The 25,094-nt window shown below is 47.2% G+C and overlaps 1 protein-coding gene across 1 annotated transcript; it reads right to left on the bottom strand.

Moving 5' to 3' along the window:
- Positions 1 to 15,950: 15,950 nt before the first annotated feature.
- On the bottom strand, positions 15,951 to 20,638 carry meaf6 (MYST/Esa1-associated factor 6). Its single transcript, XM_049025486.1, is given in 9 exon segments — positions 15,951 to 16,432; positions 17,243 to 17,276; positions 18,084 to 18,107; positions 19,152 to 19,171; positions 19,173 to 19,342; positions 19,442 to 19,487; positions 19,606 to 19,693; positions 19,781 to 19,909; positions 20,453 to 20,638. Coding segments are annotated over 9 exon segments (597 nt in total). The 5' UTR covers positions 20,530 to 20,638; the 3' UTR covers positions 15,951 to 16,423.
- Between the last annotated feature and the right edge of the window lie 4,456 nt (positions 20,639 to 25,094).

The following is a 25,094-nucleotide window of genomic DNA, read 5'->3' on the forward strand; positions in this document are numbered from 1 at the left end:
GGTTTCGGAGGGGGCAAGTAATCTCGTTTGAGGAGCGCCAGTGGCATCAGGCCTGCTTCACCTGCTCACGTTGCTCCCATGTCGCTAGTGGGCGCTGGCTTCTTCCCCGACAGGGAGCAGATCCTCTGCCGTGACTGCAACAGTAATCTATAAGCCCCTGCCCCCAAGCCCACAAGACCACCCACCTCCAGCAGGCCACGCCCACATCACCTCCCACCCATCAGACGCCTCCCAGTCATTGTGTCTTAAAAAAAAAACACACACAAAAGAGATCCGTTATTATTAATAATTATTGTTAGTATTATTCTTGTTTTCTGGACTTTGGGTAGAACTGTAAAACACAAATATTGTTTACTTTCAAAGCAGGATCCTGTAAATTATTCTGATTGCCATTTAAGTAGGAAAACGCATGACAGAGCCTGATTTGAGCCAGCTTTTTCGTTAAAAATGTCTGAGTTTACGGTCACACCCGCCAGATATATATATTGGATAATCCCATAGTGCCTTCAGTTTTAATTCTAGCCCTATCGTCGGGGTTGAAGACTTTATTGGAGTAGAGCAACTGATGTCGAGCACCTTGCTGAAAGTTTGTTTGGGGTACAATGACCACCGTACCCAGACCACTGGAGCTATTAGCATCTCTGTATATCTGTAATTTAAATCCACGTTCCCTATGCTCATCTGGGGAACTGGACTTTAGTAAGTGGTCTGGGATCTGTGGGAAAGGTCCAGATGGACAGGAAGCTGCGAAAAGGCCCGGATCCATCAGCCAACTCTGATCTGGCTGCCCTGTAGACTCCAACCCACCAGCTGACCACCAAACCTAAGGCAGAATAAGCCTTCACTGTCGTGCACGGTCGTCGCAAGAGGCTGCCTCCTGCACACTGCGTTTTGCCAGTGGTGTTTTGGTTCGACGGTGCGCTTCCGTCCTCAGACGTCAGAGATGCTTAGTACGTTTGGCCGTGGTAACTATAAAACTTATTTACATTGCACTCGTTGCACTCAACGAGAATAAGTAGCTCACACTTCTTTCCTGCTGCCAGATACTAGGTTGCTCTCGTGTCTGCGTGGAATACGTACTAAGCACATGATACTAACGCAGCTCACTTTTTCACGAGAGCTCCAGCGTGTGTTCGAGGTGACTGGCTGCGTCAGTGTTACGGCTTTATGCTTTTCTTATGCTCTGAGGGTCTTCGCTGTTCATTCGTAGGAGACTGGGTACACAAAGCGTGTGGGGTAGCAAACACAGGCATAGAGGATCGAAGGCCACCATGTGGAAACACTGTATGCGTTCCACTGTACTTAAAAAGAGAGAAGGGAGAATGAAAATGATATGAAAGATATCGAAACAAAGATCCAAGTGACGCATACTCATGTGAGGGTTTTATGTGTCACACACTCACACACACACACACACACAAACACACCAATAGCAAGGCGCTGAGTCATGAGGTTCATCACTCCCTTATACTGCCTTCAGTCCACTTTCTGGCATTTTTCAGAGACTAATCTGCTAATTAAGTTAATGAGCTCGACATAAAACCTTTCCTTTTAAAACTTTCTGTTGCTTTTATTACAAGTACTCTTACCAATACCGCCATTGCCGTTATTATTATATGTTAAAAGTGTTTGGGCTAGCCCCAGTAAATTCTGCTGCAATGTGTCTATGAGATGACTAATTTTATTGCATGTTGTTTTAATAAGAGAAATTTTTATTACTGTTATTTTTAATGATAATTTTTACATGGTCACCTATGGAGGAATTTCATAGAAATGCATAGAAATTATATTCATATATATTCCACTGTTTTGAGCTTTGATGCTGGTAATTCAGAGTTTACCGATGTGATTTTTACTTATTGAATTTGGGGGAAAAATATTCCTTCGATTTTAGAGCACAAAGTGAACAACATTTTCAACTTTGAACCAAAAAGAAACTATTGTGCCATAAATGTTGCTCTACACTATATGTATGAAAGTGTTATATGAATAAATTTAAATAAAAAAAAAACACACATCCTTTCAAATAGTTTATGTTACTGTGTATTAGCATTTCTGTTAACTGGAAATGTTTACCATAAGAAAACAGTACTACTTGACCGAGACATTGCGGGAATGCTTCTGTTTTTAGACGCCCGGCTCTCATCAAACACACATTTTTTCTACTTTTTATCCCTTTTTCTGAGAACTGAAGAGAATTCCAGACATGTGAAAGGAAGAAACAGTTCGACCGCCACATAATTAACCCCTTAATAATGCATCTGTCAAAAACGATTTTACCACCATACAGCGCAAATTAAGAAAGTGGACATTTTTCAAATACTTTTCATTCTTAAACATGTGAAGTGGCCCAGTGTCGGACTTTAATGGCCAGCCAGGTACCGTGCATCACTGGGTTACTCGCGCGGGGTGAAACCAGCACTACGCTGTTAGAAATGTTGGACCCTGGGGTAAGTTAAACTACCTGCAACCTGCATGGGAGTCTCCGGAGAAGCGGGGGAGGGGCTGAACCGTCAGGCACATGTCTGTCACAAGCTCACTGACATCCAGAGCAGCACATGTGCTGCCGTTCCAACCTCCCCCTCCTCTGTCACAGTTTTTTCTCCAAAAAGGAAATGGAAAACTCAGAAACCAGGGAGGGGGAGGCTAACTAGAGAGAGGGGATGAAGGGGCGGGGGGGGGGGGGGGAACATCTGGATTCCATCCACAGCTCTTTCGCTGGGGGGTCGGATCGAACGTGCGGGAATCAGATTTATGGAAAGTAGCTGAGAAGCAGGGGGGCAGACAGCTGGGGGAGACAGGAGCTTCGGGGATGGGGGGGTAGGGTTAGGGTCTGGAGGGGGCATGAGGGGCTCGGGGTCCAGGCACTCAGAGGGGCTGAAGATCTCTCACAGGGTTACTGTTTTGGAGTGGGGGGGGTTAATCTCACTAAGGAATCTACATGGACAGCAAGCGGGCCCCCATCATGGGCAGGGCAGATGCACCGTTATAGCCCCCACATGCTGGGCCTCTGAAGCGTGTCGCTCCCCGTCCAACACGCACACTTTCCACAACCAGATCGGTTCTGCGCGCCTTTTATTTGGTGTGCAAGTAGCTTGGAGTGCCCCCCCCCCCAGGATAAAGATGCAGGCCCCCCTGACGGTCGCCTCCACCATGTCAAACGGCCCGGCACTTCATTTGGTCGTGACAGAGCACAGAAGCGGCCAACGCTAGCCAAATGTCCAATTAATAAATGTTTACTGTACTGCCGGTTCTGGCTTCCGTTAGCAACACCAACTGTGACACGACCTGGCTCACTAAAAGGTGGGGGGGGGGGTGTTTATCACAGATAGGACGTAACGGTTCACGAGTTGCTACACCCAGGGGCATCAGAGGGGCATGGATGCCCTGGCAGATTCATGGGGCCCCACATGAGGCACCAAAAAATACCATCTGGGGCCCACTTAGCAAAATGTACTGAGGAAGACGACTCCCTCACTAGGCCAGATCTAGCCGGCGAACGTGTTTTCCGACCCAAAGGGGGGGGGGTGCAGAATTTCCAGCCACGCCCCTAAAATGGGGCAGCGACCTGCTTACTGGACATTCTGGAACGTTCTGTCATCCCCTTTGTCACTGGAGTCATGTCACTGGTTACGGCTTTTTACAAACATTCTCTTTGTAACCGATGCTTGTGAGACATGTGTAAAACAGGTGCTGCTGGTCCAAAGGCCACTGCTGTGTTTTGTGTTAAACATTAGTTACTTCATATTTAGTGCCACAGGAAATGCCTGGTTGGAATTTCAGCTAGGAAGTACCCAAGCCATCCTCTCTCTCTCTCTCTCTCTCTCATTCTCTCTCTCTCTGGCACATCTTGTGTGGGACCAACCCAATGCTGGCCACCCTGGGGAGTCTCCTGTGGAAAAATATTGCTTTACTCCCTCTGGTTTCATCACTTCATACATCATGCCCTACAGTGAGAGTTTTAATATGTTCAGTAGTAGATGCTGTGAGTTACCGCTTGCTTGAAAAATCTGTCTTTTGGGCATAATTACTTGCTTCTGATTCACCATGGCTACATCTCCATTCATATCAACCATATATTCTATTTGTGCGTTAAAATTCCTATTATTCTGAACACAAGGAATGTGCTGATGGACTATGGATGCAAATCTCATTCGTATGATGTTCATACCAACAGGAAGGACAAATATAGCTCAAGACGGTTAGCATGGTACTGTGACTAGTTTTTTTCCATCCATCCATGCACTCATCCTAGTCTAGATTGTAGGTGGACCTTGAGCCTGTCCCGGGCAGTAAGAGGGCATGCGGCAGGAGACACCTTTGATGGGATTCCAGTCCTCACAGGGCACAGACACACACTGGGCAGAATTTCAGAGAAACTGATTCGGCCAAACCACAGGTCATTGGCCCATGGAGGGAACCGGGGGAGGGGACATGCAGACGCATGCAGCTGGGACAGAGAGGTAAAGTTACGGACATTCCTGTGCACAGATTTGCACTGTGCAAGAATTATGTGTGAGTGTGATGCTTCATCCCACCCCCCCCCCCAGGCTCAATAATCACCATGTAAGGTTGGGGGGAACCAGGAGAACGTGTGCCGTTTGGAGGGGTCAAGAGTGGGCTTGACTTAGGTCAACACCACCAGAAATGCAGGAACAGAAAGAATACATGAAACATAGTGTAAACGGTCTCGTCATGTGACTGGGCTTGGCCTGTCATGGGGACCCTTATGTAATGAAGCCAGACCCTACAGAGGCAGGAAGTGACATGGGACATGGGCAGCAGCTTCAAAGAAGAGCAGGGAGGGGAAGAGAAGCAGTCTTTGGGGGTGGGGGGGTGGTGAGGTGTAGAATGAGAGAGAGCTCTGAAAGGCAGACATGGGTTGTGGCTTAGAGGGCTCACGATACGCTCTTGAATCTCCGGCCACAATGGGAAGACTTTGAAAGAGTAAAAAAAAAATAAAAAAACCCCCACCACCCTGTCACGGGAACGCTCGCGATTGCTGGGTGAGCGTGCAAGCGAAGCGAGCAATGAGCAGGCAGACAGGCAAATACGGGGCAAAACGGGAGTTTACTAGGGAAACAGGGACCGGGAAACAGCTCACGCTTACAAACATCAATGACGGACGAAGGACTAAGGTAAGACACGGACTGAAATACACTGGACTGATTGAAAAGAAGCAGACACAGCTGGGTACAATCGGGAAAGAACACGTGGGTAATCCGGGGGCGTGGCACACAGGAGGAGCGGACGAGCCGGGCATGACACACCCCACAAATGCCTCCCCCCAAGAGGCCGAATTGACCTCATCCTGGGAAGCAGTCAGAGCGTGAGAAGGCAGGTCATGTCCCTTACTGTGCCAGCCTGGCCACTGATTGGTTGCTGTGGCTGGGCATGCGATGGCTGGCGTCCAATCAGACGCACAGCTGCTACCCTAAGACCTGGTCCACACGCATCTGTACCGAGTGGTCCTTGGCAGCTCTGGTGGAACACCTAGGTAATACAGAGTGGGTCACCTAATTACATGGTGATGTCATTTCCTGTCAGTGTTCCTGTGCCGCTTTATATTTAAAGAAGGACATCCATCTATCCGTCCATCGTCCAACAGTTTATCCAGTCCCAGGTCTCAAGGATGAATGGACAGTGTCATTTTTTTTAAATACTTTCATTATGAACTGTTTTCTGTCCTTGTAAACACCCATCATACTTTAACTTGCTAATAAATGCAATTCCACCATTCATGGGGCCTGGGTCTCATCTGTGATGCATGTTTTAATTGCTTTTTTTGTTCTGTTTTGGTCCAAAGCTCAGTGTAACATTACAGGGACGCCTGAATCACCATGTACTTTACTAACGATGTCACGGCTGTGGCAATAAATACGAATACCAGTAAAGAAGCAGCACTTTTAATTAGGACCCTGATTCTCCTGAGCCTGAGAGAATGGGGGGTTTCAGAGTCATGTGGACAACCCGGATTGTTCCCACATATATCCGCCACACCATTGGGGTCACCGAGAAAGGGGTGTGGATGGGGGTTTTATGTCCTGGGGGGTCCGGTGTGGGTCCTCATACTGGCCTGAAATGTTTCCAAAACCACAACTGTGAACATTCGGTTTTCTGTCCCGGGGAGACAGAGTGGGAACAAAAGGATTGTTCCAGACCTTCGGAGTTTATGGACCCAGGTTCAAGGTTGGGTAAGAAGTTGAAACTTATGTCTGTATGTTGCGTTTTTTGGAAATTTGATTATGATCTGGAATGTGTTTATTAAACAAATATTTGCAATATCCAAAAAGAACGGTGAAATCACACATCACAAATCTTGCTATCTAATCCCCGGTTCGGAGCTGATTACATCCCCCCTGAGTTTTATAACAAACGAAAGTAAACAAATTCTTGGTCTCCCAGTACAAACAAAATCTGTTTGCCGTGCGCTCAGCAGAGCTACTTCTAACAAAATGTAAAAATGTGGAGATGCACGCAGGCATCTAAGCGGACAGCCGTGTGTGGATGAGCCGATCCTTCACAGCCGTGTGTGGATGAGCCGATCCTTCACAGCCGTGTGTGGATGAGCCCCATCCTTCACAGCCGTGTGTGGATGAGCCCCATCCTTCACAGCCGTGTGTGGATGAGCCCCATCCTTCACAGCCGTGTGTGGATGAGCCCGATCCCTCACAGCCGTGTGTGGATGAGCCCGATCCCTCACAGCCGTGTGTGGATGAGCCCGATCCCTCACAGCCGTGTGTGGATGAGCCCAATCCTTCACAGCCGTGTGTGGATGAGCCGATCCTTTCCAGCTGTGTGTGGATGAGCCCAATCCTTCACAGCTGTGTTGCGCCTGCCATTTTGAAAAAAAAAAATCTCAAAACATTTCTCATAGCGAAAAGGCTGCCTCTGTATCCACAATCATTCCATTTCACTTTTGAAGGGGGGAGGGGAGGCAGCCATCAGTCCCTTGAGTGCCAGTCACTGGCCTCTGATTGCTGCAAAGACACCAGCCTCTGGAACCCAGAATATGTCGGCAAACATCACAGGGCACTAATCAGACGGCGGGGGCCGGACATCATGAACCTAACTGGTTCAGTGTGCTGCTGCTCTGTCTGGATTCCAGCCCCAACCCCCCCAACACGAACGGTTTCCAAGAAACGGCCCCTTTCCCATGTCTTCCTGACTGAAATATAATTAACCCTGTTTTGTGGAGATGCAGGCCAGTGACCTGGTACATTCCCGGAGGGGGGGGGGGGGGGGGGTGACGGATGCATGATGGCTAGATCACGATGAGACAGAGTTGAAAAGAGGAGCTCGGCAGCATCCTGCAATGAACCCAGATTTGAGCCCCTCAGACTGACATCCCACCCCCCACAACTCATAGCCGTTAAATCCATCATATCCCCATTGGTCATCATCCTGGATTGCTTCATCCTTCTAGGGGGGGAACCAAGATCAAACCACGTCGGGAAGAGGGGGGGGGGGGGGGAGAGCACACAATATGCAGGCCTCAAAGACACATACAGTCTTACTACACATGACACCAAAATACTTCCGTCAGGCCCCATCGACCGGCGGGACAGAGTTAGGGGTGAGTCAACTCAAGACGGAAAACCCCAAATCACCCCCCCCCCCCCCACAGCCTCCAGGCAGCCAGTCAGACACCTGCTCAGCCAGAACTGATTGGCATTCCCCTACTGGCATAACCAAGGGCCAGACCAGCACACCTGAGGATTAGTCATTATGGTGGGGGCCATATCTCCTGACCTTATCTCCTGGCCCCCAAATCCCATGAATGCCAGGAATGATCACTTACTGTTTGGCTCTTAAGCAAGGTTCTTAATCTGCAACTGCATTATCCTGGGTATGATGTTAATCTACATCCAGCCCTATAAGGAGGTTCTCCAACTTACAGGGAATAACTTGGAGGTTGGTGGCAGGACTGGCACTCCAGTCACCAGAAAAAACCTCACACTGGTCCATTTGACTAGTGTGGTGCTGAGGTACCACCTGCCACATGGCTGCACTCAGGTCCTCATCCCTGAGGTGGTCTGTCGTGCGGTGGGTGCGGCAATGCACTGTAATCAGTTCATGTTCCTTACCTCCCTCCTCCCACTAAGGACATCTTAGGGTTGACGCTCAAAGGTATTGCATGGTCACAGTCCAAGTGCATGCTGTGCTCATCTGAGTGTAGTGGGGGCACGTGAGAAAACAAGAACTCTGCATGCTGCAGACACGTGTAATTCTAGCCAGAGGGCTGATGAGGGTGTCAGGGCTGGGACTGCCAGTAAACTTGCCTGACCCACACTGTACCTGTGTTTCTGAGCTCCTTGGTTGGGTGAAGAAATGCCCTCCACCAGGGGGTGGAAACAGCACAGCGAGGTAAGAGGAAAGTCCTCTGGAGATCAGCATCACAGGTTAATAACTAAATTGTCATTTCACTGTGACTTTAATGCTAAGTTATTTACCACAGTCACATATTTATGCGGCAAGATTCTTTTTCCGCAAGGGCGAAACACTGGGCGAGGGGTGGCATGGGGAAGGGGAGACACGCCCTGTTCCGGAGAGGCTCCAGGCCAGCATGACCCATTACGCCGAGCTGAACGTGATGTCATCTGTCCGCGTGCAGAACTGCCAAAGAGCACAAAGTACAATACAAGGACAAACTGTGGCGGAGGACTGGACTTCATAGTTGAGTCACATCGAGAAGACCGGCGCAAAGAAAAAAGCGGTGAACATAGCCAAGGAAACCAGAACGTGCTGTCGCCCGACTGATCACATGACACTTGGTCAGGTGACTGTGGTCCCTCTCTGGGAAGTTCCTCCTCTTCTCCCAGAGGGCTTAGAGAGAAGAGGTTTAAATTCTTTGAAAGTACTTTCTGGCAAATGTAATACAAATGGTAGTTTGGCTCCAAACACAGAGAATGTGAATTTCATTTAAAGCGAGTGCAAACCAAACAGAGTAAAATGTCATGGATAACTTCTTTGAAAAGCCAACAGTTTCTACAAAAATTATATTCTGCGAGGCAGAGCAGTGAATAGCAAAGGTACAAAAATTTCGAGAGAGCTGTTTTGTTGTTAGAATGTGACTTTCATCTGGGGAAGCAGGTTAATAAACAGAGAGGGTGATGCAGCAGAGAGCCGAGAGTGACTGTTATCCGAGAGATCTGATCCGCCACAGCACGGTGTATTGTTTATGTCCGTGCAGAAATGTAAGGTAGGATCTGGGATCGATCATGACACAATAGGGTCCCCAGAGCCACTGCAGATCAAGGCCTCACTTTTTACGTCACCTACAATATCTACGCTTGACAAAGATAGTTTCTGACGAGCTTCAGGTGTCTGCTGGCTTGCCGAGGTCCCTTCTGAAGCATGGCGTCTTCTAGACGCTGACCTGCCTGCATTTTCATTGACTTATTTGAAGGCATTCGGTACAAGATTGACTGCCCCCTCCCCTCCCTCCATTCTTCACTTACCACAGCAACAATATCACAATATTTCACAAATATACTTTTTAGGGAAGGTCACAGATTGTTTTGATTTCCTCTGCTGTACTATTTCAGAACATTCCGGCCTTAAAATCAAGAATATAGCTCTTTTGACTCCGGAAATTATATTATAATGAAATTTAATAAATTCCTTCTTTTGAAGGCTCTTAGCCAGATCGTTTTGTTTGTTTATGAAAGGTTAGGGAGTCATAATTTACAAACAAAACAACACTATATCTGAAGTGGCTTTTGCAAATAATGGATTTAATGTCCGCTTGCACTTAAGAGTATTTAACTCACCTGTTTTTGTGACCAGGGTGCTCCTCAGCGTGACTGTAATGACCAATAATATAATAGCTTGGAAGCATTTTTAGCCACATTTTTGGTTTGAATGAGGTTCTGAAATATTTTTAAACATGTTACAGTAAATAACACTTTACTAATGCTTTCTCACTGACACCAAAGGGTCCTCCACTCAACGGACATTTTTGAGAGCTTCATTTCGTAGGTTTAGTGAGGAAATAGTCAGGAATTACGTCTCTCACTCAGCCGTAGCGACAGTTTATCTGTGTATTTAATCTCGATCTGCTCTGTGTCACACGTTCCGTGTGGTAAATTGCCACTTTAACAGCTCATCAGATATATGCATGTCAGTGTCTGAGCACTGAGAGATACACTTCATCTGGACAACTTGAGTCACATATGCGGCTGATGTAATGGGCGCTGTGTTTTTTATTAGTGATGTCATAATCATATTACAGCAACAGAAGGCTCCACGGTATCCTGCCTCCGCAGCTACGCTAATAAAATGTCGACTTACGATTAAATTCTTTGAGATGAAAGTCAAAGTTCAAGTTCCATATCTCTAGTCTAAGTCGCCTAGGGACGGCTTCCACTGAATCTGTGAGCAAATGAGTAACGCAGTGACATTTGTATCATCTCGCCTTAATTTGACATTTCCATCCCACATTCATCATAGGATGCACAGCAGGGCGCCCCCTGTAGGGACATCAGCAAATGTCACATACTCTAAGGCCAATTTAGAGTCCCCTCTCTCACTTCATCTACAATCTGTGGACTGTTGGGGGAACTAGAGTGCCCAGAGGTGACCCACACAAATTCCTGGTAATACTAAGCCAACAATTCCACCATCCCTGGCTCATCAGCACACCAGCAGGTAAGAGGAATATTGTGGGATGTTCCGCTTAGTCTTCAGTCCAATATAAATAACCCAGATAAGAAGCTTCCTCAGATGTTGTCCCACCCTGTAGAGGATCCCGAAAACTCAAAAGCACAATTGTTCAGTTCCCAGCCATACACTGTGAAAAGAAAGAATGAAGGTAAGATTTTCTTTTTATGTTGTCATCTTTAATCCCTGAAGTGGCCACTCACAGATAAGTGTCCCGTGTTGTAACGCCCATCACCATGGCGACTTGACCATACAGCCATCAATCAGGAGTCACATCAATAGGAGTTACTGATATTAGACAGGAAGTGCTAAGGGGTTTCAATCTGTACAGAGACACTAAAACACAGAAGGCGTGAAATGAAAACACAAACAGTCCCTCTGGACACGCGGCCAGGTGCTGGATTGTAAGGAGCCCGGATGGCATAAAGCCAAAGCCAACTAATCCTTACTGTACAGTGTACTGCTACAGTGTCTTTCTCTGAAATCGGGTAAAACTGCACATGTAAATCCGCAACATCTCCATTTCTGCACAAAGAAATTAATTTACATCAAAAGCAGGATGACAGTTATAGTTTTACAAATCACAATTGAAGTGTACTTCACGGCTGTGGTGTATCTATCAATCATTATTCTGGTCCCAAAATACAAGCGGGCTGGGACTCTCGTGACCCATGGAGTAGCTCTCTGGTAGGAGTACTGGAGACAAGCTGTGGTCTGCTCAACTGACATCTGTGGGCTGGTGTTTAATGGAGAGGTTTGGCTACTTTCACTCTGCCTGCTCTCTAGTTTCCATCCCCCACCTCCTCCGCCTCCTCCTGACCTCGGGTCACGGAGTTCTTTCAGTGGACAAACAAGGGCTCTAGCACGAGCCCAAGATCCGGATCTTGCCCCCCTCTCCATAATCTGTCTAGATTGTTCTGGTTTTTAACATGCGAGCTGCAGCCAAACACCCCCCCCGCACTGAGGTCAGCGAACGTCACCTTGACAGTGGAGGCTGCTCACCCGTGCTCGGCGACCTGCGTTTCGTCGCGATCGCCACATAAGGTGATCTGGACAGGAGCGTCGGCTGGGGGGGATGGTAACGACCGGAAAATCGAAAAGAACATCTGTCATTCCCGAAAAGCAAAACTGTGGCCAAAACCCGACAGCCTGACATACGCACAGCGCTCCAAAGTGCGCTCATTGCAAGAGAGCAGACAGAAACGCTTTAATGCTAGACTTCCTGCAGGATGTCCGTCGTTAACTCCAGGCACTATGACGTCATTAAATTCTGACGTCACTGATCCGGGTTCATTATAGTGATGTCACTGTGAGGTAAGCTGAATGTCTCCTCCAGGGGGCACTGTGTCGCTACAAGGCGAGAATGAGACACATTCCCAGCGCAAAGATGCCAGTCATGGGTACAGATTATGTCCAAACTAGAACAATGGGATGAAAAATGGGCACCGCCAGGCAAACTCAACTCCTCCGCTGTTATTCATCACTCTGAAAAGTGGAGGGGTTGCCATATCCGCCATCATCCTCCGTGACGTTGATTTCGCACACAGACACTGAGCAGGCCGGAGCCTTTTGCAGCAAACGGTTTCCCTCGCTAAAAGAAATGTCGTATGACATACATAAAACAGAGAAATGACACAGGTCGAACCCAAAGCACATAAACATAAGTCGTATGAGTAGAGGACCAGTTCTCTCCGTGACCTACAGTGCTGCTTTCGGGTTTTACACAGACCACAGACTATGAGAGACAGTAACTATCACCTGACGTTATTGGAAATGATGGAGGACAGCTTACAAAGCATTTTGAACAAGCATGGTCTGGACTCGCTGATGATATCACGTGCTCTGACTTTACTTATAATTTATGTCTTGCTTTTGTGTCACTCTGGTTTGAACTGTGTTTATTTCAGTACAAAAAAAAAATCACATGAATTTCCACTGAGAGAGAGGTACGTGGCACAGAGGAGCGTCACCCATGCGCTCAGCGGCCAGCAAATCATGTTCCACCGCCGGCAGCTCTCGTACGAGACGTAGGGGCATGACTGTGTGGGAGGGTAACCTGAGCTAAGGCCTCTGCCGAAACGGACCAGAAAACTGAATGCAAAAAGAGTCCGTTACCAAAAAGCAAGGCTGACTCACAGCTGGCGTTGCGCTGGGCCTGCAGCGTTTGCATGACTCACAGTGAGCAGACAGCGGTTCGCACCCGAGCCCCCTCCAAGGCCGAAACAAGCGCCTTGGCCAACCATGGAGAAGCATAAGCGCTCCTCTGTAGACAGTTAGTCGTCCCAAAAGGCCCGGAGCTGAACTCCAGCGGGGGGGGGGGCTAGTAGCACTATTTACTCTCTCTGTCATTTGTTTGCCATCCATCCTGCGGTGTGTAAACTACACGGGCACTTGAGAACATTTCACGGCAGACTCTGTCAGGCCCTGTACTGCGGCCAGGGCCTACACTCGTATAAGAAAGCCCAATATGGAAGCAACCGAGGCTACTTTCGGCCTTTGCTCGGGTCCCGGACCTCCTGCAGGGTCGCAGCGATGCAGCCATATAACTGAATCACTAATGGAACGCTCGCCGAATCTAGATTCAGCCAAGCTACAGGTATTAGCGCTAATTAATGCACTCAGTGCAAATGGCTGCTAAATAACTTATTACAAATAATTTCACTTGACTCATGATTTAAGAATAAACAACGTTATATAATGGAGAATATTTTAAATCAGTTTGCGGAATTCACCTGCCGTGAAGAACAATCCAGAACACAGCGAGACGCAGACCATGACAGCAGCTTGCGCTGGTTGTTGAGCAGTGCCCTCTGGTGGTGGACTGAATGTTCGTATTAAAACGCAGTTTCAAATCTAATTGAAATTTAGAAATATATACACTTTTTTATTATTTTCAGTGAACCGTTTAAAGCCCAAAAATTTGCAAAGTACCAAGAAGCATGTGTTTATGTTTTAAACTCTGTTTCCATTAGGGTGACACTCTGAACTACTTCACGCTTTGCAGGCTGCTTTAAAACCGAAAGATTCCTGTGCTTCGCTAAATAGCTCAGCTCTAATGGTGCATTTGCTGGTTTGTTCCCCCCATTGAAAGACTCATCCAGCGATTTCACATTAACATTAGTGACACATGCATGATTATAGCAGACTGACCAATCAGCACACAGCAAGAGGTCAGTGCTTAAGTGAAATCCAGGTCTTTTACTTTAAATGGTATTTTACAAACCCTGTCTGAGCTCATAGTGCCCCCCCTCCCCCCCCGGCATGGATTAGGTAGTCACCCTACTTCCCATGGATCTCCTGGTCTCTGTTTGGGTGCATAACTTCATGGCTTCGTTTCTATGTGTGAAAAGACTGAAACAAAATGCCAGGATCTAATTGTCTCCGGTCCCTTACCAGTTCTCTACAGAGGTGATGTAAGATATAGTGGGCTACTCCCCCTAAACCACTGGTTACAGACTTGCTGTACATCTCTTTATTAATAACTGGAACCTATTTTTGGCTTGTTTAAATGGAATGGTCCCCATCCTGGTGAGGACGATCATTTATGCTGTCTCAAAACATGGCAGGTATTTAACCTGCCTGATTGAGAGAACCACCCGGACCTCAGCCTTGCCATCTTAAAGCGAAGGCTGGTCGCTCTCCACACTTTTAGCTCATGTCTGGCTATGACTCAGATGCTTAATGACATGGCATCCTCTAAATCCAGCAGCTATGCAGGAACAGAGTTGAGTGAGCCTAGGATGAATATATCCCAATAGGAAGCCATGGATGACGAGGAGGATCCAGAAGCTGCTGAAAGAATACTGCGGGTATCGGGCACTTTACAGTGCAGCGAGAGCCAATTTTAAGGGAGGCATCCGAGAGGCCAAGGCAGCCTACAGAAGGAGGATAAAGGACCATCTGAGGAGCATCAACACCAGGCAGGTGTGGCGTGGTCTCCAGCACATCACCAGCTACAAATCCAGCAACTCCACTGCCACTGAGGGAGATGCTTCTCTGGCAGAGGAGCTGAATGTCTTCTCTGCCCGCTTTGAGTTGACACCAACAGCAGCTCCACTGCTGCCTCCTAGCTACCACAGCACAGCAAATACAAGCGCAATCTTTTGTTCAAGCAGAACCTACAGTTTCAAGGCGTTTTATAAAGGCAATAAGGCTGATATTTTTCTACTGTTACAATTTAGATTGCTTACCAGGCTATAGACGATTCAGCTCTTCTGCCAGCTGATCTCCCTTTGCAATGACATCATGCAAAAAGTGGTATATAAATTGAACTGAATGACTAACAAAGCAGTGACCATACAAGGAGTCACACTGATTGCTCACCAAGACACACATCCAGCCCGACCAAATGAGTGTCGATGTCAGTGAGTCACGCCAGGGGACGTCCACTTCAGTCAATGGAGCTCAGCGTTTTTTCCAAGAATCAGGGATGTTTCACCGGCCACGAACAGCACCGCCAAGCTGCAGCGGTTCAACCTGTGGACGGATTTCACTCCCACGCTGCGATGATTCTTAACTACACAGGAAGAGTCCGGTAAATCACAGATTGACAGCTGACATGCTGCAAGGGCAAAAGACCCAAAGCTAAAGAGGAACAGGCCTCTGGGTTAAAACTAACCCACCAAAATGTAACGGTTTCCTAACAGCCCCAGGCATATTGGCCCGGCGCCAAGCACAGCCATACAAGCAGCAGAAATAGCCTCACAGCAGAGACCCCGCCTTCAGGAAACCGAACAACATTGTGTCAGCCAGATACCAAGCACTCTCCCTCTTCATTTAAACCCAAGTGTAAAGTTTGGGTACTTGGACGTCGTGCCACCAAATAAATATCAAAATGTTCTGGGTTGGTCCAGCTGTCAAAGTGATCACTGGCGTTTCCCCAGTTACGATTTTGTCAAACTTTCCAGGTGTCGCAGATGTTACAGATATTCCCAGTGCTAGTAACGAAAAGGTTACTGGGTCAAATGCCAGAAGGGTTCATTTTACATTACCCTTCTGAAAGGCATTTAAATATAGCATCTTAAGAATACAAAACCCCCATCAATTGGACAGGCTTTGTCCACAGAAAAATGCCAGAGCCTTACAGTCTTATGTAAAACCTCGAACTGGAAGTGTGAATTTTTTAATCCACTTCAGCTCATCCAAATTGTGCCTTAAAATGAACTAGCATTTCTAAAAAAATGTTACAAAATTGCAAACTTCACTGCCCCTTTCCCAGTTAAAAACTCCCACCCCCCCCCACCCCAAAAAAAAAAAGACAAAGTTAATCAGCCGTGGCACACAATAGCTAGGCATTCACATATTTTATTTTGTTTCTTACAAATCTGTCACATTTACAAAACAAACTTTTTTTAAAAAAACCTAGCCATCGGGCAACAACACATTAAAACACCATTAACAATCACATCAAGAAAAAGAGGAAAAAAGGCTGTACAATGTTATCAATGTCACAGGACAGACATTCCTGCCACGCGCTTGGAGATGCTAATGCGCTAACGCTCAGCGGAAGGGATACACTCCAGCACCGGCAGTCAAACTAAGTAGGGGACACAGTGATATCTGTGAGGGACAATGTTTGAATCTCCGGAGGGTGGGGGAAAGTCGCCTTCTTAAGTATCTCGGTGGGATTCCAAACAGCAGGGGCAAGTGGCATTTACCAGTTTTGTCACTGTCCATTTGACTCTGGGTGGGGGCAGGATGTCTTGCCCCTCTGGCCCACTCATCCTCACACTGCTCCAGAGCAGTCTACTGGGTCGCCAGCCTAGTACTCCTGCAGGTTTCAGGGGAGACAAAATAAGAATTCAGGCGTTGCTCAGCTGGGCTGTTTTCAGGTCACCAAGGCTGGAATTGGTGGCTTTATGACTAAAATCGTCACTGATGCTTGGGCATAGCGCTACACAAAGTGGGCCTAACGTGCACTGCAACTGGCCTATCTAGCTGAAGCTCGTGAATCCGACCCGCTTTTGGAGGAGACTGACGATGGCTGCAGGTCTGAAATGCTGTGTGTGACGTGCCAGCGGCAGTATGCTCGCCTGTCTGGTCCAGCTTCACAAACCGCCGTCCGCATGGAAGCCGGCATCACCTACTCATCCCCTTTAACAGGCGCCAATCCTCATCAAAAACTGACCTCTCAGATTAAGCTGTGATGGGTCAAGACGAGGGAACAGTTCCCTGAACCCTCAAAAAGTTCTTTAGCACACCTCGGAGTCCCAGGAACTGGGGCTGCCTAACTTGGTCATGTGACCTTTGTTATAACCAATAGAATTTGATTGCATAAATGTATATGAAGCTCAGCTAAAGCTGCTGTTTTGTGCAGTGAGAGTGTTAATGATTCTGCTATTCTGACAGGTAACGGGTTAATCGATATGGATTTGTCATTGCAGCCAATGCCTATAAATGGTAAGTAGGTACATTCTTCATTAACGCACCTTTCTCCACTTTGTGGCAACCACTCTCCACAACCCGAGGTTAAAGTGTAACACCAGTACGTCAGAAATGCCAAACAAACAGCGGCGTCAAGTCCCATTTAAGCAGATTTTAAAAGATACTGGTGGATCCCACAGCCACACGGTAAACTTACAGGTCTTGGTTTTTTGTTCATCTTCAGGTCGATTCTACAACAGAAGGGGAAAGAGAAAAGCTGCTTGTCAAGCTGCTCCGTGAGGGAGGGAAAAAAAGAAAGAAAAAAAAAAGACGGACGAAAGCAAGGCTTCCTGTCGGTCGCCATGGTGCCCGCAAGCATTGGCACGGGGCACAGAACACACCGCCAAGTCTTTGGGTACATTTAATGGAAGCCCCAGAGTGACAAGAAGATCTGCGTTTTTCCCCTACCCACATCTCCGTAAACCATTGTGGCAAGAGGGGAGGAGGAGGAGGAGAAGTGTGGGTAGAGGAAGAAAGCAGAGGCCCGCATCGTTGCTAATGGAAACCATGCCTCGGAAACGGACAACGGATCAGTAATGTGGAACGACCAGGGGAAGCCTTTTGTCTTAAACGTTGTTCGTGATTCTGGAGAATTCTAAACTTTAGGACAGTTCGTCTTCTCCCGGGATTCAAATGTCATCAAGGAGACAGCAGCCAGTCACCCGGGCCTGTATTAGTGAGGGCACAGTGAGGCTCCAAAAACCCACTGTGGGCGGGGTCATGTGCTGTCAATCACTCACTGGTTCAACTCCTTACTGGCTGCTTTGTTCGCGCCCAATGAGTTCATCCAACCCGCACACGAAATTTGGCCACCACCCCCCAATCTGAAGCCAACGCTTAAGAGAAAAGGCAGAGGGTCTGAGGCGCTGTACGCAGTCACGCGGGAGCGGCGAGCGGGGCGTGGAACTATGCTAGGGAGGCGAAGGGCAGGGCAGATGGAGGCGATGGAGGAAGCCACATGACACAGCACGAGAATGGAATTCAAATTCAGAACTTACTCAAAGTCATAGTCAAATATCGGGCTGATAGAGTTAAGGGAAGGGGGGGAGTGGGGGGGGGGGAGGGAAGAAATCAGCACAAATTAATAAAACAGCCGCGGACGGCAACTGCAGCACTGTGACAAGGCTACGGCACAAAGTACTACAAACGGCACACAGGATGGTCTCTGGATTCTCCTACGTGTGGATGAGTGTGAGTGAGTGTGTGTGTGTGTGTGTGTGTGTGTGTGTGTGTGTGTGTGTATGTGTGAGGGATGTTAAGAGGTCAGCCGCAGAAGGGCTCAATTACGGAACACTATATAACATTTGAAAACCACAATTAAATGGTGATGCAGAAATAAAACTTTGCAAAACCGCTGAAAGGATTTCACAGGCGACACAGGCTGCTGTGAACATCGTGGGGATTTTATTTTATTTCAGACACTGGGTACAGACACCACGTCCTGAGAAGAACCTTCAGGTCTCTCCCATCAGAACCAAGCACTTCTACACATTAAACAAGAACCGCCTGGGGTCTTATTCGGGAATGACACCAGTGATGAAATCATTATTTACTATTCTTTCTTAATGTAATCACACCTGCCATCTGAGAAATTCAGTGTCATTTACTTTCTGGCATTTTAAATGCAAATCCAGCCTTCTTCCAAATTGAAACAAAAATCAATTGTTCTCTGGCACATGGTGGGGGGGGGGGGGGGGCCTGGATGTTCGGGTTGGCAAAAATTTGAGAAGCTAGAGACCAGAGATGGAGTTGGGAAGTACAAATGACCGGTCAACAGGTTGGTAGTACTTTGGCGGTAACACAGACCCAACACAAACCACAACTGCTGCCCCCTTACAACACTTACCCAAATCCACTATAAGGGAAAATAAAACTAGATCAACTGATGACAGAACAACAAAAAATTTATTCAGCTACAGAACAGATTCTCAAACCCAAAAACTCCTTTCAATTGTTACCAAATAAAGAATAGGAGAAAAAAAACTGGAAGAATATAAATATCCAACCTGACCTATCGCTTCCAGGTAGCTGGGTGGGGGCAGGATCAAGGCTGTGGAGAGGGGTACCTGTGTCGGTTCTTGTTTTTTCCGTTTCTTGTGGCTGCCATGATGGCTCCCCACAGAGGACGAGGCTGCCTTTTGCGGCTTGACACCCTGCATCGCCCCGTCCACATCCTCTGTGTCTTCTTGGCTTGGTTCGTTCTCCTGGTTCTGAAAGTCTGGCGAGTTATCACTCTCTGTTCCGCTCCCTGGCTCACCTGTGAAAGGGGGGGGATGAAGTGGAGGTCAGTCGGCAGTCTGTGATCGAACCCCCCCCCACCACACACACACACGGGCAGCAGAACACAGACACTCACGCTTTTCAATAAGCTGATCCTGTATGCCCCCCAAAGCACTGACAGCCTGCAAAATCAAAAAAGAACAACAAAAAAAAGAGAGGAGAGGTCTTCAGGAAACTTTATGGGCACACATGCTTTAATTTGCAGTGTGGCGACCGAATGAGCAGAGCAGGCCCACCCACCGCCACAGAGGTGACGGAGGATTTGCTGAACAGCCGCTCGGCTTCCTTGAACTTGCGGTTCCTCCGATCATTCTTGCTGTTTGAGTTCCTGGGTGAGAAGAGACACGGTCAGTGTGAAACATGTTCGCTTTCAGCATGTTGACCATACAAGTAAGGCTAATGACAGGAGCCTTACTTCTGGTTGGTGAGGTAGCGGTCCCATCCTCGGATGATGTTACCATACATCTGAGTGTCTTCCAGGTAACTTCCCTCAAAAGCATAGATCTGCCTCTCGAGGTTGGCGAGGGTCTCCTGTAATGAATGCATAAACCGACGTGGTCATTCAAATCTCTAGTACAGTAAGGGGCATGGAATCCCTCACGGGGTGCTATTCAGTTTTCATACCGGGCATACAGCATTTCTCGGCTGCACTGCTTTTGTACACGTAAAGCACTATACACCAACCTTTATTGTATAATATAAAGACGTTAGATATGTTTTTAATGTGAGCTAAGAACTGACCATAAGGCACGGCATTTAGCTCGCTACCACGAGACCAGCGTTAGGCCGCTGCGAGTCATACTCGCACCGGTCTTTCCTAAAGACGGCATGCCGTGCGAGAGCTCCCTCAGGCCCCGTCGGCCTGGTCTCTGGCGCCTGCGCCGGAGAACTATTCACGAAGGCGCTCTACGCAGTTTTCTACTACACGAGCAATTCGCCCGAAGACGCGAAGCTACGAAGCTACGCTACTGACGCTTCCGCTCTGCTCGGCGAAACGGCCGGCCGTTTTTCAGCGGAGGCCTCAGCTGGCTCCGGCTAATGTTCGTCAGCTACGGGCTGTCGGCGGGTTTTTATACGCAAGCTCCTGTTTCTCTTCACCAGTTCCGTGAGCTCCCGCCGCGTAATCGGGAATCTGAGGTGGAGTAGCTTGGTGTGCATCGCCATACTGGATGTAAAAAACGTATAAAAATGAACGGAGCAGACCGAGTAAACGCCTGGAAAATGGAAAGTCCAGTGGAGTTCCAGCCGCTCACCACAAGGGGGCGATACATGACACACGTCGGACGTCTATTGCGTCCCTTTGTTACGCAAGGACGAAAGTAATTAAATATTCATTAGATCTGTCAACCAATAAGGACGGAGATTTTCTGAGTATATCTTTTAATATTTAGAATATTTATGCTCCGTTTGATATAATTAATATAAACAAACATGCTACAGACAATGTCTTTCATGAGACGTCTCCTGCTAGGACAATATGTATTTGAAAGGGGTGGATATTAGTAAACAGTCATCAAGAGCGCAGTTTTAAAAAATCGTAATTTATAATATTTGAAGTTAGTTATATTGGATGTTTGAGGTGGTGGATCGCATACTGCTCTGAGCCAGAGGTCCAGGAATTGAACTGGACTTACCCCTACCTTTTACCGGAAGCTCCAGGATAATCGCGACGTTGTACTTAATTACCAATTCGGGAGAACAGATGAACGGATATCACAATAATACTGTTTTATAAGTAGAATCCATAAATGTGATGCTGCATAAAATGCGTTATCGTACTAAAGACAAATCCGTGTGTATGACGTCACCGTGGTCTTTAAAACTTTACAAATTAACCACTGGGTACGGCCTATAAGAAATGACAGCGCAATCACACACTGTGGTCAATTTATTACGGAGAGAATATTAATTATTATTTTACTCGTGACCTCGAGATATTTTCTTGTGACCTAGTCATAACAAAGGTTCTCTGGAGAGGTGGCAATTTCAGGTCCAGAAAATAAAAATCCAGACCATGATTTACTTTCAATTAACCAACCAGTTGAGTACTCTGTGACTGTGACACTTTATGCACAACCATTCGGTTGAAAGTAAATCATGATCTGGATTTTTTACTTTCTGGACCTGAAATCGCCACCTCTGGTTATCTCGATATCTTTTTTGTTTTCTTGACGCGGTGATGTAGTTGCCTGCCGTTCACTGTGCGCGCCATAGATTTAGTACAGAAGATCGAAGTCGAAAAAACTTTCTATTTATTGTTATTGATACTTAATTTATTCCCGTGGGGAAATTCTCTTTATGCCTCCCCTTACTTGCTCTCCGTAGGTGATGGCAATCTGGCTGTGAAGGGCAGCCACCTATAGCAGCACCCAGGGAGCTGGGGGTTAAGGGCCGGGCTCAGAGACCCGCAGAAGTGCTGAGGCTGGGCTCGAACTGGTGATCTTCTGATCACAAGCACAGAGGGGGGTTCCGGGGGGGGGGGGGTCCAAACCCCCGGCCCGTGAAAACCCATAGGAAGCAAAGGGAAAGATAAATGTAAGCCTACTCAATTGTGTTGTGTTTCTTGGAAATATCAAAGTACATTACATATCACAAGTAAATCTATATAAATTTAGAAGTAAAATGTTCTATAAACCGATTTTGTTTTATTACAAATTTAAAAATTAAATATACAATGAAAACATTTCCCTTGTGTCGTCACCTCTGCGCGTGCAAGGTCCGCGATCATTTTTAGAAGATGAAGAACTAGCTCGCTAGTGAGGAAAAATAAATGAGAAAATGAAGAACCATTAGCAAACGTCTTTTTTTACCGGGGCTGCTGACAAAAGACCCACGGCCAGTGAAGATAATGGAGAGCCCTTCTCTCCGGAAAGCAGAATGATGGTGAGTTAGTATTGATTTTCGTTTGTGTTGTATATTGTTTAAGGTTGAATTTTGCTCTTAGTCGGCTTTGTTTAGCTTAACATTACAGTAGTGGTAGATTAATATCAGTTCTGTAGCACTCCTCCCCCTCTCACCCCCCCACCGGTCCGTCAGAAATATGGCAGCCCGGTCCATGAAGTCAAAAAGCTTTGGAACCCCTGACTTAACCTACCGAGCCACAGGCTGAACCCTATCTATGACTTTGGAGAAAATTTAATTTAATTTAATTTAATTTAAGTACCAGGGTCTGTTTATTGGAAAGATACGAATAAACTAAATAATCAGTCTTATTCAAAATGTATTGTTTCTGTCTGTTTATTGGAAGATACGAATAAACTAAATAATCAGTCTTATTCAAAATGTATTGTTTCTGTCTGTTTATTGGAAGATACGAATAAACTAAATAATCAGTCTTATTCAAAATGTATTGTTTCTGTCCATTACTTCCGTTAACTATCTAGTGGAGACCTAGTGAGTAGCAATCTTTAGGCTACCTAGCAGTCTATGACTGTCCTCTCTACGGATGAAATGTTAGAATTCTTTAATATCTCATTGTAACACTTCCTTTAATTTGGAAAATTAATTCAAAGCTGTGGTTTAGCTGCCGTGCGTATTTGTTCTCAAGTGACGAGCATTAATATGATAATTGTTTAGCGCTGATAAGCATATTGCCGTTTCTGCCTGTGATGGCAGGGTGGGCAACCTTGGTCAGCTGCCTGGAGTGAGGTTTTCCGACTCTGGGCCTGGGTACGACTTGCATGGGGAATATCTAAGGAAAGCTGGTGGAGGAGGTGTTGGTATAACCAACAGGGAAGCTTTTACCCTCGTCTGGGTGGATCCCAGTTGCAGCGAGGGAGACACTTTGCTGTAAAAATGATAATGGATCAAATGTAATAGTTCAGCCGGCCTTGAGCACAGCCCTAACTGGACAAGCAGATGTTGATATAAACTTGGCATTATCATCATCGACAATTAAGCATTATTATATGTTTCATTTAAAGCTATATCAACTTGCAGGTGCTGTTTTTATTTTCTTAATATCGCTCGTATTTATTTATTTATTTATTCTTTTTTGCAATTTTGGTGTCATCCAGCAGGGGGCAGTATAAACTTATAAATAGTTATTCCTCGAGCCAACGCCTGCAGTTAGGAATGGTGGGCTTGTCCCAAAGGAAACCACTTTCTGAGATTCATTTTAATATGTCATCACCTTAAGCCCCCATAAACAGCTCTGGGCTATGCTGAAATGTCATCCAAGGCTGTCTTGAGTGTGGGCTTCGTATACCCCCCCCATTCTTGTTAATTTGTCCACTGAAGCTGTTCAGTGGCCTTGTGGGTAGTGTCTTGGAGGGGTTGTTAGTTCCGAAAGATGTTTATCAGATCCTACACGAGACGTGTCTGTTCTGCTTGTCGGTCACCACTCAGAGCTGTTCTGGGCTCTTGCCCCAGATTCCACTCTGGGTGTGTGTGTGTGTGTGTTTGTTGAGGGAATGGTTCTCCATTGGATTCTTCCCAGTTTTCTGTGATGGTGTCTGGATAGACTCTAGGTTGCTGGGGTCTCTGCGCTTCCATTCCTTGATATTGGTATGAGTCGTTTTCCTGCTTTGTTGCACCTGCCAACGGCCCACTGGGGGCACCGTCCCTTTACCTCCGTGACATTTTCTTTAGCCAATGATGTGCCGATTAAATCAGATATGTTAATTCTGGGGGGATCATGGCTTCCACAGCCCTGAGCATATAATGGCATCTCTTTATCACAGTGTATTACCAGGGCTTTTGGCTGCCAGTTTGCCTTGATGTCAGCTTCTGCACCATACAGCCATTCTTTCTAACCCCCCTCCCCCCCCCCCCCCCCCCCCCGTTCCAAACAGGCTAAAGGGAAACGGGGAAAACGTGTTTGAGGTTCATCTAAGGGAAGCTGGAAAGCATCATGCCAGGTCTGTGAAAGGCTGTTAGGGGGTGGGAGGTGGGTGATGTGGTGTACAACATGCATGGCGCATTCCAAGGGTCCGGCATCATCAAACGACCCTTTAGCAAGGAAACGGGAAAACGAGAAACACCGGCCAGTGGATCTGCCTGGGAATGTCGAGCTGGCTGGGGACGAGTGCAGGAAGGACCCCCGGACGCCCATGTATGGGGGGGGTGTCGACCTGTTCTCGTGGGGGGAGAGCGAGGAGTAGCATTCTACAGTCTCTGGTATGAAGAGGAGTGTTACTAGCATCCTGTGGTGCTGCTGTCCATGTGTCGGACTCTCCGTGGACCTCACGCATGGCTCGCTGAGGGGCAGGCAGAAAAGTTCCCAACGGACCCAAGACCCAAAACTTCCAGAGGAGCTCAACCGGAGTGTGCCACAAGACACAGCTGTGGTGCCGAACCTGTTACCGCCATCTTGGTGTATGGCAGCAGTCGATAGAGGTAGGCTGCATTAGCTGCTAGAGAATATCTGATATTGGTTAGCTGCATTAGCAACTTTGACAGCTGCAGTCCGTTTTTAGCTCTATTCCACATCCTTTTCCAGCAAAGCGGGTTGCCCTGCGATTTAGCCTGTGATTTAAGATGATCTCACGGAGAGCCCCAGACATGTGGCCTCCCCCGTTGCCTCCCAGAGAGCCCCATTTCTGCATGGGCAAGCCTTATTGTCGTCTGCTGCGTGATGCCAATTACAGAATGCAGCAAAACACATCAATCAGGACCCAGTAGTCCCAAAGGCACAGAGGTTTCGCAATCGGCCAGAGAGGTTTGCTTCATCACTGGGTCTCCTAATTAGATAAATGGAATAGAGTCACCCAAAGGGTGGGTGGATGGGG

Source organism: Brienomyrus brachyistius, chromosome 9 (genome assembly GCF_023856365.1).
Source record: "Brienomyrus brachyistius isolate T26 chromosome 9, BBRACH_0.4, whole genome shotgun sequence".
NCBI lineage: Eukaryota > Metazoa > Chordata > Actinopteri > Osteoglossiformes > Mormyridae > Brienomyrus > Brienomyrus brachyistius.